The 15,120-nt window shown below is 41.3% G+C and overlaps 1 protein-coding gene across 1 annotated transcript in view; it reads right to left on the bottom strand.

Annotated features, from left to right (window-relative positions):
- Positions 1-15,120, bottom strand: part of LOC135093296 (glutamate-gated chloride channel alpha-like) — a 65,561-nt gene that overhangs the window by 3,766 nt on the left and 46,675 nt on the right. The window contains exons 6-8 of the mRNA XM_063992430.1: positions 12,923-13,005; positions 6,507-6,638; positions 4,535-4,733 (exon numbers count right to left, since the gene is read on the bottom strand). Of these exons, the coding sequence (XP_063848500.1) occupies positions 4,535-4,733; positions 6,507-6,638; positions 12,923-13,005 (414 nt within the window). The remainder of the gene's footprint in view (positions 1-4,534; positions 4,734-6,506; positions 6,639-12,922; positions 13,006-15,120) is intronic.

The following is a 15,120-nucleotide window of genomic DNA, read 5'->3' as shown; positions in this document are numbered from 1 at the left end:
CGCTTCGCCCATCCGTGTTAAGGACGAACACAGTTTCCAAGTGAAATAACGTGTCCTTTTCTTATTTCTTTCCTGTTATTTTCCTGGTGCAGCAACCAGCGGAGGCAAAACAAAGACTCCTTTAGTTTTTCTTTTTAGGAAATGTACATAAATGTTCCGAGATTAGTCTATCCTACCACACATACACACACACACACACACACACACACACACACATCTGGCCAATCTCTCTCGATAACTTATCCACCTATCCGCTCCACTTTTTGGTTGTACCAAGATAGGAAACTTGCAGGTAAATAATCAAACATCAAAGAGGTGTTTCCTCCATCTACGTGTTATATGTGTCGTAAGAGCCCTCTATTAATTTTGTGACTACAGTGCCCTCTAGTGACAGACCTTTCTCTCTCTCTCTCTCTCTCTCTCTCTCTCTCTCTCTCTCTCTCTCTCTCTCTCTCTCTCTCTCTCTCTCTGCTCTTGTCACCCTATTCTTTCTTTCCCAAATGAATGATCGACACTTGCTGCTCGTCCTTCACTCCCCTCGTTCCCAGCCTCCCTCTATAACGCCGCCTCCCTTCCTGCGTCACCCCCTTCCTCCCTCTGTCACCATCTCTCCCTGTATCACCGCCTTGACGCCTCAGCTTTCTGACTCCCGACCGGCTGCACTGATTCCTCGAACTCGCGAGGGTAATAAAGCTTTCATTTGAAGTGTTTTGATCCTTCAGATTAATGGCAAAGAAAGACATAATTTATCTGATTCCATACGAATTTGATGGTTGAATTAAGGCTGTGTTCCTGTATTATTTATTCTTTTTTGTAGGTGTGTATTAGAGGGGACACTGGGCTCACTAAAGGTGCCAGTTCTCAAAGAGTGTAGTGAAAAGGGTTCTCCAAATTAAAGGATAAGTGTCTTGGGATTTAGGTAATGAAATGTAGAGATTATTTTTGTGATGTTTTTTCTTACCTGTCTCCAAGTCTTCACTCTTCATCTTTCCGCATTTTTCGGGTATTAGTAATTTAGTTAAGTCAGTGCTCGAGTAAAAAGAATGAGAATTATGTGGAGAAGAAGAGATGATTTGATTACCTGATCGTTTCCTCACCTGCTCCTCACTCCCTCCCTCTCCATCCCTCCCCGAGTCCTTCCATCTCCAGTAATCTGATCGTCAAGTCAGTGCTCGATTGATATTATAAAGACTGTGATAAAGAAGAGATAATTTCACTATTATAAATTTTCTTGGTTGTCCCTCAGTCCCTCCTTCTCCACCTTCTTCAAACCTTCTTATTTTCAGTAATGTAATGATTAAATTAAGCCATTATTTATGTAATACTATAAGGACTGCGTAATAAAGAAGAGATATTTCATTATTATCGTTTTTCCTACCTGTCCCTCAGTCCCTCCCTCCCCACTGCTCTACACCCTCTTATCTTCAGTAATATAATAGCTAACTCAAGTCGTTGTTTAAGTAATATTATAAGAATTCCATGATAAAAGAAGAAATATTTTAATTACCTGCTCATTATCTTACCTGCCCCTCGGCCTCTCCACCTCCCAGCTCCCTCGGCCTTCTCATCAGCAACCTACGTAGTTAACCTGATCCAGTATCTCCGTAGTACGAGTAAGAATCATACTAAGAGCATATCATTTCACTTCCCTGATTCCTCTCCCTTGACCTTAACCTTTCTCCACCTCATCCTACCCATCGCTTCCCCCTCTCTTGCCTCCTCCTTCCTCCTTCCCCGTCTCTCTTCCCCTTCACTGCCTCTTCCCTCCCTCTCCCCTTCCAGTAAGAGCCACGTGACGCGCACAAGGACAAGCAGGCGGTGCAATCATGGCAGACCCGCGGACGCTGCTGGAATAAGGCGGCGCATTAAAAAGGAATTATGCCAAGGAGATACGAGGTCGTGAGGGGACGAGGAGAGGAGGGGAGGAGCAGCGGCGGGTGCAGTGGAGGAAACAGCAGTTAAGCGAGCTGTGATGGGGGGAAAGGGGGAAGAGAGTGAAGAAGGATAGGTGGGTTAGGAAAGGAACTGAAGGAGGGTGTAAGAAAAGGAAACAAGAGAGAAAAGAGTGGAGGAGACAGTGGAGGAAGGGAGAAGGATAGATGGACTTTGGAATGAAATGAAGGAGGATGACAGGAAAAAGAAACAAGGGCTAAGTGAGTGGAGGAGATAGTGAAGGAAGGATAGGTGGACTAAAGAAGGGGGTGAAGGAGAATGGTAGGGAAAAGAAATGAGGTGTATTGAAGGAGAAGTAGAAAAGAGAGGGAAAAGATGAAGGAAAAAGAAAGAACAGGTGTGTAGGAGAGAATAGAAGAGAGAGAGTGAATGGAGGAAATAGAGGAGGGATGAGATGAAGGAGGGAATAGAAGACAGAGTGGATGGAGGGTAGAGAAGCGAGGTGAACTGACAGAGAGTGGAAGGGAAGGTGGATAGAGGCTAAATAGAAGAGATGGGCTGACAGAAAGAGTGGATGACGGGAAAAGAAGAAAGGTGGACTGAAGAAAGGAGTGAAGAAAATGGAAGAGTATGTGGATAGGTCATTCCATTCCCTCCACCTCCAAATCTACCAGTAACATTTTCAGCGTTATCTCGTAAATTCAGGTTATTTATGCAACAAAAGTAAAAGCAGTGAAGAGTGCAGCGCATCACGACTTCCCCGTCAATAGATTTCCGTGACTGGTACGAATAAATGCTCCCACCACTCACACCAGGCAATAAATAAACTCGAGGCTTGAGAAAAACGGAGTCAGTGGTTCAAGGGATGGATTATTCTCAGAGTGACGGTGAATTTTACAGCGTGACATATTTCATATGAATCTTTCTTTATTTACGTGATTCGTGTGATGGCGCGTCTCTGCCCCTATTCTGAAACGCCTTGCTCTCTCGCCACGACTATTTTCAAAGGCCACAGTGATAATTAGTTTGTGTCTCTTCTTAATAATGTAGAAATTTTGCTAATATCTCACTTGAATAAAAAAAGTATCCTTAAAAACCGTGTCACTTCAACTAGAGTCTTTAGAAAGTCATCGAGGTGTGAGCAGAAATGTTTTAGAATATGGTCCTCCGTCATCACCACGGCCAACACCTGAGTTTTTGACTCCCGAGCGAAGGTGCGAAGGTGAGGCAAAGAATAGTAACGCTAAAAATATGAAGAACTGTAATGCATCGGATAACCTTAAGGGCGATCAATCTCGTTAACTCTTTCACTGGTAGACAATTTTTTTCTAGTATTCAGCTGCAGCATTTTTAGACTTCTTTGTGCTAGTGTCTCAAATAATTCCATGACCTAGACAAGACAAAGTTAACCTATTATGTTCCTTTCCTGATCTAGACAAGACAAAGTTAACCTCTTACCTTCTCTTGCATGACCTAGACAAAACAAAATTAACCTCTTATGTTCTCTTCCCTGATCTAGACAAGACAAAGTTAACCTCTTATGTTCCCTTCTTTCTGTGCGTCCATGCAAGCAAATTTTACAGCAAAGACAAGACGATAAATATAAGTAGTGTGCACAAGGAAGCTTTCGTCTTTACCATTATCTCTTAACTTAGTGGAGCCTATCACAGTCTCATCAGGGATAGCAAGTATATTATTATGTTTGTTCCTGTCTGTAATAAGACAAGGAGCAAGGTAATTACTCCACAGGAACAAACTGAATACTTGCCCTGAAGGTACTGCCATGTGCTGTCTACGACCTGAACTGTTTCAAAGGAAGAGTAACAAGAAATAAATTGGCCAACTTCTTTTGAATAATACTTTGACTTTTGGGAAGGGAAAGTTGAGTAGGCCTCTTTTTTTCTTTCTCTCTTTTTTTGAACAGACTCCCTACAACGCAAGAAAAAAACAAACAAATAAAAGTAGATTATAAACACAGGGGTGATTTAATTGAATTTAGTCTAAAAATGATCCGCTGCTCCGCTGACGTGCGTGCGGCGGCGTGGCGAGGATGAAAGGTAATATAGCCAGGTGACGATGGCAAGATCCATCACGCTCTCTAAACACACACACACACACACACACACACACACACACACACACACACACACGGCAATCCTGAACCCAATAACATCAATGAAGGAAGCGAGTATAGTACGTGATGGATGTGTGTGTGTGTGTGTGTGTGTGTCTCTGTGTGATGGTACTATAATATGATGTTTTTTTTTTTGTGTCTCTACTTCTACAACAACAGCAACAACAACAACAACAACAACAACAAAAACTATTACTACTACTACTACTACTACTACTACTAGTGCCACTACTACAGCTACTACTATTACTACTACTACTACTACTTCTAATACAACAACTACTACTACTACTACTACTACTACTACTACTACTACTACTACTACTACTACTACTACTACTACTACTACTACTACAACTACACCACTACCACTACTACAGCAACAACAACAACAACTACTACTACTACTATTGGTACTACAGGGACCACCACATGTAGACTTGATGACTTGATGCAACTTCCCTTAATATTCTTACATAACCACCACCACCACCACCACTAACTAACCTGACGGCGGCGAACATGGAGACAAGAGTGAGCAGCGTCGTGATCGTGAGGACCATCCTGCCGGGGATCTGGTCTGCGGGCACGAGGAAGGTGAGCCAGGAGACGCACACGAAGAGGCCAGAGGGCAGGAAAGTATTCATAAGGTGGTAGCTGATGCGTCTCTTTAGTACCACCTCCACCATCAGCAGGGGGAAGCTGCCTGCGTGGGAGGTGAGGAGTAAGAGAGGTCGGGATGGGAAGGGGTGGTTGAGTGTGGGAGAGAGGTAGAGAGGTAGGGGGGGTGGGAGAGCGTGGGGAGTGGGTGGGTGAGATAGATAGAGAGAGAGAAAGAGAGAGAGAGAGAGAGAGAGGAGAGAGGAGAGGAGAGAGAGAGAGAGAGAGAGAGAGAGAGAGAGAGAGAGAGAGAGAGAGAGAGAGAGAGTGCAAGCTAGACTGAATAAACACTCATGACAAAATAGAAAGAAAAAGAAAGACAAAAAGAAGAGAACCTGTATCATTGTCTTCTACCTTTTGATCTTTAACGAAAAACTCTCTCTCTCTCTCTCTCTCTCTCTCTCTCTCTCTCTCTCTCTCTCTCTCTCTCTCTCTCTCTCTCTCTCTCTCTCTCTCGTTCCATTTCACAATTTTTCGCTCAGTCGTGCACTATTCACACAACATAACACACTATATAAAAAATCGTATCTGTTATAGAAATTGCAAAAAAAAAAACACCTCGTATATGCTATGCAAAAATGATAAAAAGAAAAGGGACATGAAAACACCCATGAAAAGACGGTGTTTTATGAAGGCTCACACACTCTGATATATTACGTTTACAATAACAAATGCGTGTTAAAGGCTTTACCACGTTCGGGGAAGAAAAATACAAAGATAAAGAAAATATAAAGCAATGAATGAAAGGAGGAGGAGGAGGAGGAAGAGGAGCACAACGGATGAACAAAAAACAGCATACTTGTAGTTTCTTACGAGGTTGTTTGTGGGGATGAAACTATCTAGTATACAGTAAGAAAGATAAGAAGGAAGGCTCCTCCCCACCTACCATTCTCTCCAGCCACGACTGATGGGAGAAAAAAAGCATTACCATGTAGGAAGAAGAAACTGCATGAAAATTGTATAGAGAAAACGAGAACAAGCGCAAGAAGAAGAAGAACAAGAACGAGAAGAACAAGAAAAAGAGGAATAAGAATAAGAAGAACAAGAACAAAAGAAAAAGAACAAGAAGACCAAGAAAAAGAAGAATAAGAATAAGAAGAACAAGAACAAGAAGAATAAGAACAAGAAGAAAAACGAGCAGAAATAAATAAATAAAAAAAAGAAGGAAAGAAAAAAAGAAAAAAAAACAGGAAAATAGAGGACAAGGGGAAAGAATAGAAAGAGGACAAAAAAAAAGACACAAGATCACAAAAGAGGAACAAACAGAAACTATATACAGTAAAATCCCTCTTATCCGGCATTCGAGTATCCGGCAGCTTCAAGTATCCGGCACATTTTTTCCTGAGCCTTAAAATCAATAAAAAATCAATGTGTACTCATAAAATCGATTAAAATTCCCGCGCGAGGCATACTTTGTCCCTTCGCCACCAGAGCGCACTGCTTCGCGCCACCCGCGGCCCACTGCACTGTGTTTACTCAGTGACTCAGTCCCGCGTGTGCACTGTTTATCGCCTGACGCCTTCATCATGCCTAAAGTTGTAGAAAAGAGGAAGCGTGTTGTGCTTACACTTAAGCAGCTGATCAGATCAGCTGATCTTTGTTATGGTAAGATGCGTGAGTGTAGGATGGTGATTGTGGACATAATTTCACTTCTATTCAAGTATCCGGCAATATTCAAGTATCCGGCATGTCGGCGGTCCCGTTGATGCCGGATAAGAGGGATTTTACTGTAGTCCCTATATGGCAATTTATAGAGGAGACAAAAGAGGACGACGAAGAAGAAAAAAAAAAGACGAGGAGGCCGGCCAGTCAGCGGTACCTGTGGTGTGTGAGGTGTTTTGCTGCTGCACGCTGTAGAAGTCGAAGTCGAACTGGCCAAGACGAATGTTGTTGGAGCGCTCGATGACTGGATTGAACCACTTGTACGAGACCTGCTTGGACGTGAACTGGTCTGCGGGGGCGGGGAGGAGGAGGAGGAGGAGGAGGAGGAGGAGGAGGAAGAGAAGGAGAAGGAGCAAATGGACAAGAAGAAAAAGCCAGGGGTTGTCAAGGAGATGGACAAATGAAGTAAAAGGAGAACAGCACAGAAAGGAGATGAGCAAGTGGTGGAGGAGGAAGAGGAGGAGGAGAAGGAAAAAGAAAGAATAAGGAAGACACAAAGAGAAGAAAGCGACACAGATGAAGATGAGAGAGAGAGAAAGAGAGAAAGGCAGGAGGAAAGGACACGAAGACAAGGAAGAAAGCAATGGCAAAAGGGGAGGAATTGGACGCAAGGAAAGAAAGGAGACGAATTAATAATGTTATTACCACGGGTCACATATTTTTATCACACAAGACTAAGGGGAAAGAAAAACCAAGCAGCTGGAGCCTTTGAATAATCAGGTTCACGCGTAAATTAATGACGTAAAACTAACAAGGTAAAAATTTGCTAATAACTTCCTGGAGCGACAGGATTTGAATACACTTCAGTCACGGAGACCAACAAGACAGTACAAAGACAATGATAATCAAACATATACAGATATTCATAGCTTTAAACACAAGCACGACAAATTAACTTGACTCAACCCTGCAAAAAAAATACAGTTCGGTAAAAGCAATAAGGTAAGAAGATGCAGTAGAGTACACAAACATACAAGGACATCTGTGAATCCCTAATGTAATTTCAAACACAGCAATGCATTCTTGGTTGCTTTTGTTTACGATCATCTTATGCTCTGTTATCAAGGTGGCGGCTCATGATTCTTTACTTAACTGGAGTGGTATGTGTGCATGAGAGAATCTGTTATGCATAGTGGTGGTGAAGATGCATGTGTGAGGTGTTTATAAATATTGCTGATTGTAAGACTGGCTTCTTTAGTTATTCAATTACGTAGGAGGAGGAGGAGGAGTAGGAGGAGGAGGAGGGGGAGGAGGAGGAAGGACAACAACAACAACAACAGCAACAATAAAGAGGAAGCGGAGGACGAGAACGAGGAATAAGAAGAGAAGGCAGAAAAAAGAAAAAAAGAAAAAGAAGAGAGAGAGAGAGAGAGAGAGAGAGAGAGAGAGAGAGAGAGAGAGAGAGAGAGAGAGAGAGAGAGAGAAAAGAAAAAAACAGCAGGAATACAATACACAGGTACTACCACGATTGGGTTGTATGCAGGAGATTCTAGGAAAAGTAATTAGCGAAACTCGGACAAAGGTGAAGCTGATACGACGCTGACACGACACACAATGGAACAGACTGTAATTGTAATTAAGTCTTTGCCATCGTGATATACGACATGACATCGAAGTTAAGAGGTAGAAAAAAAAAAGAAAAATTGTGCGACGCTTTGCTCGACAACTACATTGATCACTGTCCATTCGAGTCGATATAGAATTTATTGAACATTCAGTGACGTAGATTCGCTAAATATGGAATTATTGTGAGGACTTAACGATGATAAAACTACTGAACTAGTTTTAAATGAATAAAAAACAAGAGAAAAAAAAACTATGTAAAAGTATTATTTCGAGTAAAAAAAATACTAGCAACCAAAGAAAACGTCACTGCAATACGGTAAAACTATAGAAAATATCGCAAGTATGGAACAAAATCACAAAATAAGATAAAATCAGGGAAAATAAAACAGCCATTTTGTAATGGAAAAGATACTATCACTATGCATTAAAGGCATTAAAACAAACTTAACACATTAATGACAGGATCCAGGCTTCATCAATTACACATTAACCAGAAGATAACAAGATAACTGGAGCTGCGCTGAGTTGTGTCCTGTTGCTGGAATCTGGCCTTGAAACTGCACTCCCTGGGGTAATTGATTTTTTTTTTTTTTTTTAGTATTCTCATTTTTTATTTGTTATTTGTATTTCTGTTTTTACTTCTCTCTCTCTCTCTCTCTCTCTCTCTCTCTCTCTCTCTCTCTCTCTCTCTCTCTCTCTCTCTCTCTCTCTCTCTTATTCACCCAAAAAATACAAATCATTCCTTTTAACTTTTCATTTTTCTCGTATTGCCAAAAAAAAAAAAAAATCAATAATATTTTTCTCTTTATACACCTGCTGTAATTCCAACCGTTTTTTTTTTTCCCTACTGTCCCTCCTGCACTGTGCTACAATACGTCTAGAGGCGAGGAGATGCTATCATCACGGCAACAGCAGGTGACGCGCAGGTGAAGAGTGGCAACACCAGGGGATGCGCATTCAACAGGTGTTTGGAAGACGGGGGCGGATCTGCGGGGAATTTAAAGGTGAGTGGATGGGAGTGAGGGAGGGATGGAGAAGAGAGAGCGGCGAGGGGAAGGAAGAGATTGCTTAAAGCGGAGCCATCACATTAGTGTGTCAAATAAACATCATTTGACAGCTGCGCCACAAACCAGTTAAGGCAGCTGCGGTGGTGATGGTGGTGGTGGTGGTGGTGACTGAGACATAAATTAGCGTTAGCATTCATCTTTCGAGTGTTGATAAATAAAACGTAGGTTGAATAGCGTCATTATTCTGGGTGCCATGATATTACATTCCTAACTTCAAGGTATAGCTCGTACTAATGTTGTAATCCTTATAACAAATTAGCGTTAGTATTCATCTTTCGAGTGTTGATAAATAAAACGTAGGTTGAATAGCGTCATTATTCTGGATGCCATGATGTTACATTCCTAACATCAAGGTATAGCTCGTACTAATGTTGTAATTCTAACATAAAACTTAAAAGAAAAAAAAAGAAAGAAACGGAAAAAAAGAAAGATGATATAAAACTTGTATCTTGGACGGTGTAATCCATCGTGAAGTAGTAATGCTTAAAATCTAAAACTTAAAGAAGAAAGAAGCAAAAAAAAAAAAGGAAAGCAGGAGAAAAGGAACATGGAAGCCGTATCTTTATTGTATGTCTAACCTTCACTCTCTCGAGATTCAGAACACGAAATATAGCGCCATGAAAATTTAAAACACATCATCTTTTCAGTGCAACATTCCGCACAGAAAAGGAGTGACTTCATAGAGACGAGTCAGTTCAATACGATGATGATTAAAATAGTATGTCATTACATCGGCAAATCTTCTCACAATTGTTTTTCATATATGTTGCAATTCCTTTTAATAATTCTAAAAACATATATAATCAATAAGTTTAAGGAAGGGTAACATATTGTGATTTTTTTTTTTTCTCTCTCACTCCGCTTAAAATTATGACCTGAGACAACACACTATGATTTCTCTCTCTCTCTCTCTCTCTCTCTCTCTCTCTCTCTCTCTCTCTCTCTCTCTCTCTGGTAAAAACTGTGATTTGTCTGGTGATGGAAGGCGACAAGTGAGCCGTGTGAAGCAAGAACAAAGAGGAACAGAGCCTATATATTCCCTGCAAGGTTGAATTGGTAAAAGCAAAAAGGCTAAAACCCGTCAGTCAGATTCAAAACGTTGCACTCACACGCAACACCTGCCGCCATATCTTAGGTTTATGAAAAGAGAGAGAGAAAAAAAAATGCGATGATATGCTGAATATGCAGATGTTATTTATGTGGTTCTCTTTGGTGATGTGGAGCTTGGAAAGAGGTCGATAAAACACACACACACACACACACACACACACACACACACACACACACACATTTACTACACCACTTTCCTATCGTTTTTTTTTTTCTCTCTAATTCCTCTGAAAATCTCAACCTGAAAATCTCCCTGGCTTCGTTTCTCCTACTTATCATTCTCTAGTCTTGCATTCTGTCGAATGAGAACAATATTGCTTCTCCTCACGCAAGGCACTTTACAGTCTCTCTCCGGTTGAGCTATGTTGAGCACGTATCTCTTCCATAACAAGCGTCCCTCGAGTCCTCTTGTCTTGTCCAAATGCTTCTGATTTACCGAGCCGTGTTTCTCCGGCATCTCAAACAGCAGAAAGCGGATGCCAAGTACAGTCATGGTAAATAACAGAGGGTTTTCCAGTATTTTTGTCCTCTGATGGTTACTGGCACTGTACAGAGAAGCGGTATATAAATTCATTCTTTTTACACTGTACTGGATACATTCAGGTTATAACGACCATATATTGTAATACTGTTTCTTTGCTCTAATGGTTGCTGGCAGTGTGTTAGTTGTCGGCTTTTGTAAGGAGACTGTCAGGAGATTAAAAGCGTGGAGGTTAAAAGAAATATATACATAAACAGTGTGAGTGTGATCTGATGGTTGATGGGAGTGTGTCGGTTGTCAGGTTTTGTATGGAGAGATTTCAGGCGTAAAGATTAATACAAAACGCTAAACAGTGTGAGTGTGACCTAATGATTGGTGGCAGTGTATCTGTTGCTAGCTTTTGTATGGAGAGAGATTACAGGCATAGAGATTAAGGAAGACTAAAAACACAGTAAGAGTGCGGGAGGTTAATCAATTTCTGGCCATGTCGTTACGGCTCGTGTTGTCATACGTCTCGGCGTCAATGTCTCGACTTGTTTAACCAAGCTCTAGTGTAAGTTACTGGGATTTTTTAATAGTGTCTTCATGATTCTAGGGAGCGTTTGGCAAGGACTGTGCATCACTAATTAAAATATGTCCATGAGATTCTGAAAAAAAAAAATATCTATGTGATTTTTGAAAACAGTCCTCATGAGACCATAAAGCGCTTCGAAACACATTATAGAGCATATTCTCAAACATTATGGCGTCTTGTCTCGACTACTCTCACCAGACTGTAGTGTAAGTTACTGAGAGTTTCAATGGCGCTTTCGTGATTCAAGGGAACGTTTAGCAAGAATTTCTGCGTCATGAATGGAAAAATGTTCATGAGATTTCAAAGAAGCGATCTTTCTGGCCACTGAAAATTATTCTTATAAGAGCACAAAGCCGCAATATCTTAGATTTATGGAAAGAACGCGATGATATGCTGAATACGTAGTGTTATTCAAGTTGTTCTGGTTTACCCACTCCCACATGCTTCTCACCACGTCGCACGAGGCTCGGAGGCCTGTCTGCACCTTCCCCGCTGCGTGATGTAGGATAGAAAATTTGGCACCTCATTTTTCACTTAACATAAGGCCATTACTCACCCTCGGCCTCAAGAAAGTGGAATATGATGAAGAGCCGGAGCCTTGCAAACTGCGTACAGCCCACCAGTTTACAACACTTCCTTACCACGATCAGAAATTCGCAGCAAGCAATAACAATGCCTTTCACTATTGTCTGTGAACCGTTAAGTGTTCGGAATAAGATGATTAATACCGTCTTGTCTTTAACTATGGCGTAGGGCAAGTTTTCCGTATGATTACAGCCTCCTGCACCATTTGCAGTAGTAGGGACAGCACAAGCAGCACCAACAACAACAGCAGTAACAGTAATAACAACAGCAACAACACCACCACCAACAACAGCAGCAAGAAGAAAAAGAACAACAACAACAACAATAACAACAACAACACCATCAACAACAGCAGCAAGAAGAAAAAGGAGAAGAAGAAGAAGAACAGCAACAACAACAACAACAACAGGTTCACTAATCAACACACTCCAATCAAGAGAGGCAAGACCCTACATCGTCAGTATTTAGGAGACCCATTACTTGCGTAACATTGATTCACGAGCCTCTCCTTCTCTTCCTCTACTCTTCCTCCACCTCCTCCATCTACTACAGCTCATTTTTTTTACAATTTTTTTTTTTCCCCTCCTTGTTCTCTTTCTCCTTTTTCACTGATTTTTCTTTCGATTCCCCTGCGTTCCCTGCACCTCGTCTTTATGCCACTAAATCAAGCATGATGCAAGGCGTGGGCAGCACTATCGGGGAACCATAAATCAGATGAGTAATAAAATAAAGCATAAACTACCGAGTAACGAGTGAGCGTGGTCGACCATACAGCTCACACTTCACGGCTCATTTCGTTCCTGCACTGAAGCCAGAAACATACTGCATACAGTACAAAGAAGCGGTGTATAAACTGATTATTTTCACATCGCACATATATACTGGTTAGGTTACAGCGACTATATATTGTAGCACCATGTTCTTGAGTTCCAGCTGAAGAGAGTTTGAGAAAAGGGAATCATGATAATTTAGTATGCTTCTTTTTTTTTCTTTTTTTTTTTCTTGGATACTTATCTATTTGCTTTTACTGCTGTCTCCTTTGTCTCTCTTCCCTGTCTCCTTCTTTTACTTCACTTATATTGTCAATATCTCCCCCTTTATCTCCTTCACTATAATTATGCCTCCTTTCCCATCACTTCTCTCCCTTCCCCCTCTCCTCCTCCTTCCTTTCTCCTGGCGCAGGTACTCACAGCTCTCCATTCTGAAGTAGCACACCTGGTGGTCGAAGGGGTAGGCGCTGAAGTCCATGGGGCAGGACATCCTCGTGGTGACCCTGGGAGGGGGAGAGAACAAGACGTATTGACCTTCCACAAGAATGTAAGAAAATACGAGAAACTGCGAGAAGCCAACAAAGTTTTCATGCGGTACAATATGTTGATGTTTTTAGCTTTATACAACACTACTTATATACTATAATACGTATACAGAATCGGAGAAATGCTTTAGAAGTTGATATTTTTTCTCCTCTTTTATTTTATCAATCGGTTTATAAAACACTATTTGTATAACATGTATACAGTATCGGAGAAATGTATAGTTTGATTTTAAAGAACCGTTGTCGCTGCAAAGAGACGTCAGAGTCTCAAAAGAGCTTTTTCACCTTTGCAACAAGTGAGTTAACAAATCCGGCAAGACTCCCCACACTGGTTCATTAAATGAGGCAAGTGGTGCTTACACTGCAGCAGGAGGTCAGCTGCCAGAACTAAAAATGGACGCTTGTTTCACGATCTGATCAATGTTGATATTTCGCAGGTGATAAAAATACAAAGATTGACTGACCGACATAATTTTGGCTCCGTAACAACTAGAACTTAAACAATGAACAAGACATTTCAGGAGCTGTTATGACGGCACAGTGAAAGAATGTGTGGGCGTCAGATTACTACATATTGTTAAGTTATGTCATTTTAGGTTCACGAGAACTCGAAGTAATTGTTTGTTTATTTTATTTTTTTCTGTGCTTATTAACGACGAAACTTTTAATACGAAAAGTTATGACATTCATCAGGATCACGTTAATGCTTTCTGGGGAGCGACACGCCGTTAAATAATTCACCAAAGTTTTCTGAATGCGTTTACATTATCGCCAAGCTGAGAGAGAGAGAGAGAGAGAGAGAGAGAGAGAGAGAGAGAGAGAGAGAGAGAGAGAGAGAGAGAGAGAGAGAGAGAGAGAGAGAGAGAGAGTCTTTTGTTAAACGAACACTTATCGGTATAATCTAGGTTCGTTACGTTCTATCTTCAATTGTATTATTTCTTAAGTTACTAAACATAACAATTTCCTTTACCCGGAAATCTGTCAATCTTGATAGCTTTTATTTTTCTCCGGTCTACTTAAATAAAATGACGTGATAAGGCAAACTAACAATACTATTCATGTTATCATCCACAAGTTAAATAATTTGCTCAGTTAACACAACAACGTAAATCACAGTAAACAGTAACCAGAATAACTCAAACATCCACACAATTATACACGTGAGCCGGCAGCAGGTAACTGGGTGGAGGTGTGAGTGTCTACTGATGCAGGCGAGGTGAGCTGCTGGGTGAGTAAAGTGTCTGATATTGTACAAGCAGGAGGGAAAAATACCCATCCTTGATAACATACAAGACAAGGATGAAATTAGCTTTCAGTGTGGCAGCGCGTGGCCATAAAGCAGACACGAGGCAGCCCTTAAGCCAGCCAGGCGCACTCACCGACTTGACACGCGCCGCACCATGTATTTATTTACCTGGCTCTTAATTAACAAAAAGTGAGTCTGAGAAATATTAGCAGGCTCAGCTCTTTAGAGGGAAAATTTTTCCAGAACACATTTTTCATTTGGCCGACCCTTAATTAAGCGTGTGAAGTTTAGATCAAACACTTGCAATATTATGTGTATTACCGTATACCAACTATGTATATGTGCCTTGTATAAGAGAGAGACTAGCTTGCCTGAAGGAGCCGTCCAAGCAAAATAGATATGTTTATTTACTTCGGGTCCAAGGAAAGGGTTCGCCGCGCCTGGAGCTGTCCCTCGCTTGAACAAATGAATGCTTAATAGAGTAAATCAGTGCCGCCCGTGTTCCTGTCAATGGGACGAGTGGAGGGCTGAGTGGTGCCTTCCTCCGCCGCCACTTTTATTTATTGACTTTTACTTTCATCCTCCCGTCTCTCGCCTCGCCTGACACGTCTTTTTAAGCTTAGTTTGTTTTATCCTTCCAAGTTATTCTTTACGTCTAACTGTTATTTATTTATTACTCCTTGTTGTCTCTCTCTGCCTTTAAACACTCCAGCCGGTAATGTCTTCAGCTGTTATGCATTATTTTAACTACTCGTCCCTGTTTTGTGATGTCATTTCTTTGTACTTCCAACTTATCCTATACTTCTCATTATTCCTTCTGCCTTCCG

This window comes from Scylla paramamosain, chromosome 42 (assembly GCF_035594125.1).
Source record: "Scylla paramamosain isolate STU-SP2022 chromosome 42, ASM3559412v1, whole genome shotgun sequence".
NCBI classification, from domain to species: Eukaryota; Metazoa; Arthropoda; class Malacostraca; order Decapoda; family Portunidae; genus Scylla; species Scylla paramamosain.
This window is presented reverse-complemented; position numbering and strand designations above follow the sequence as displayed.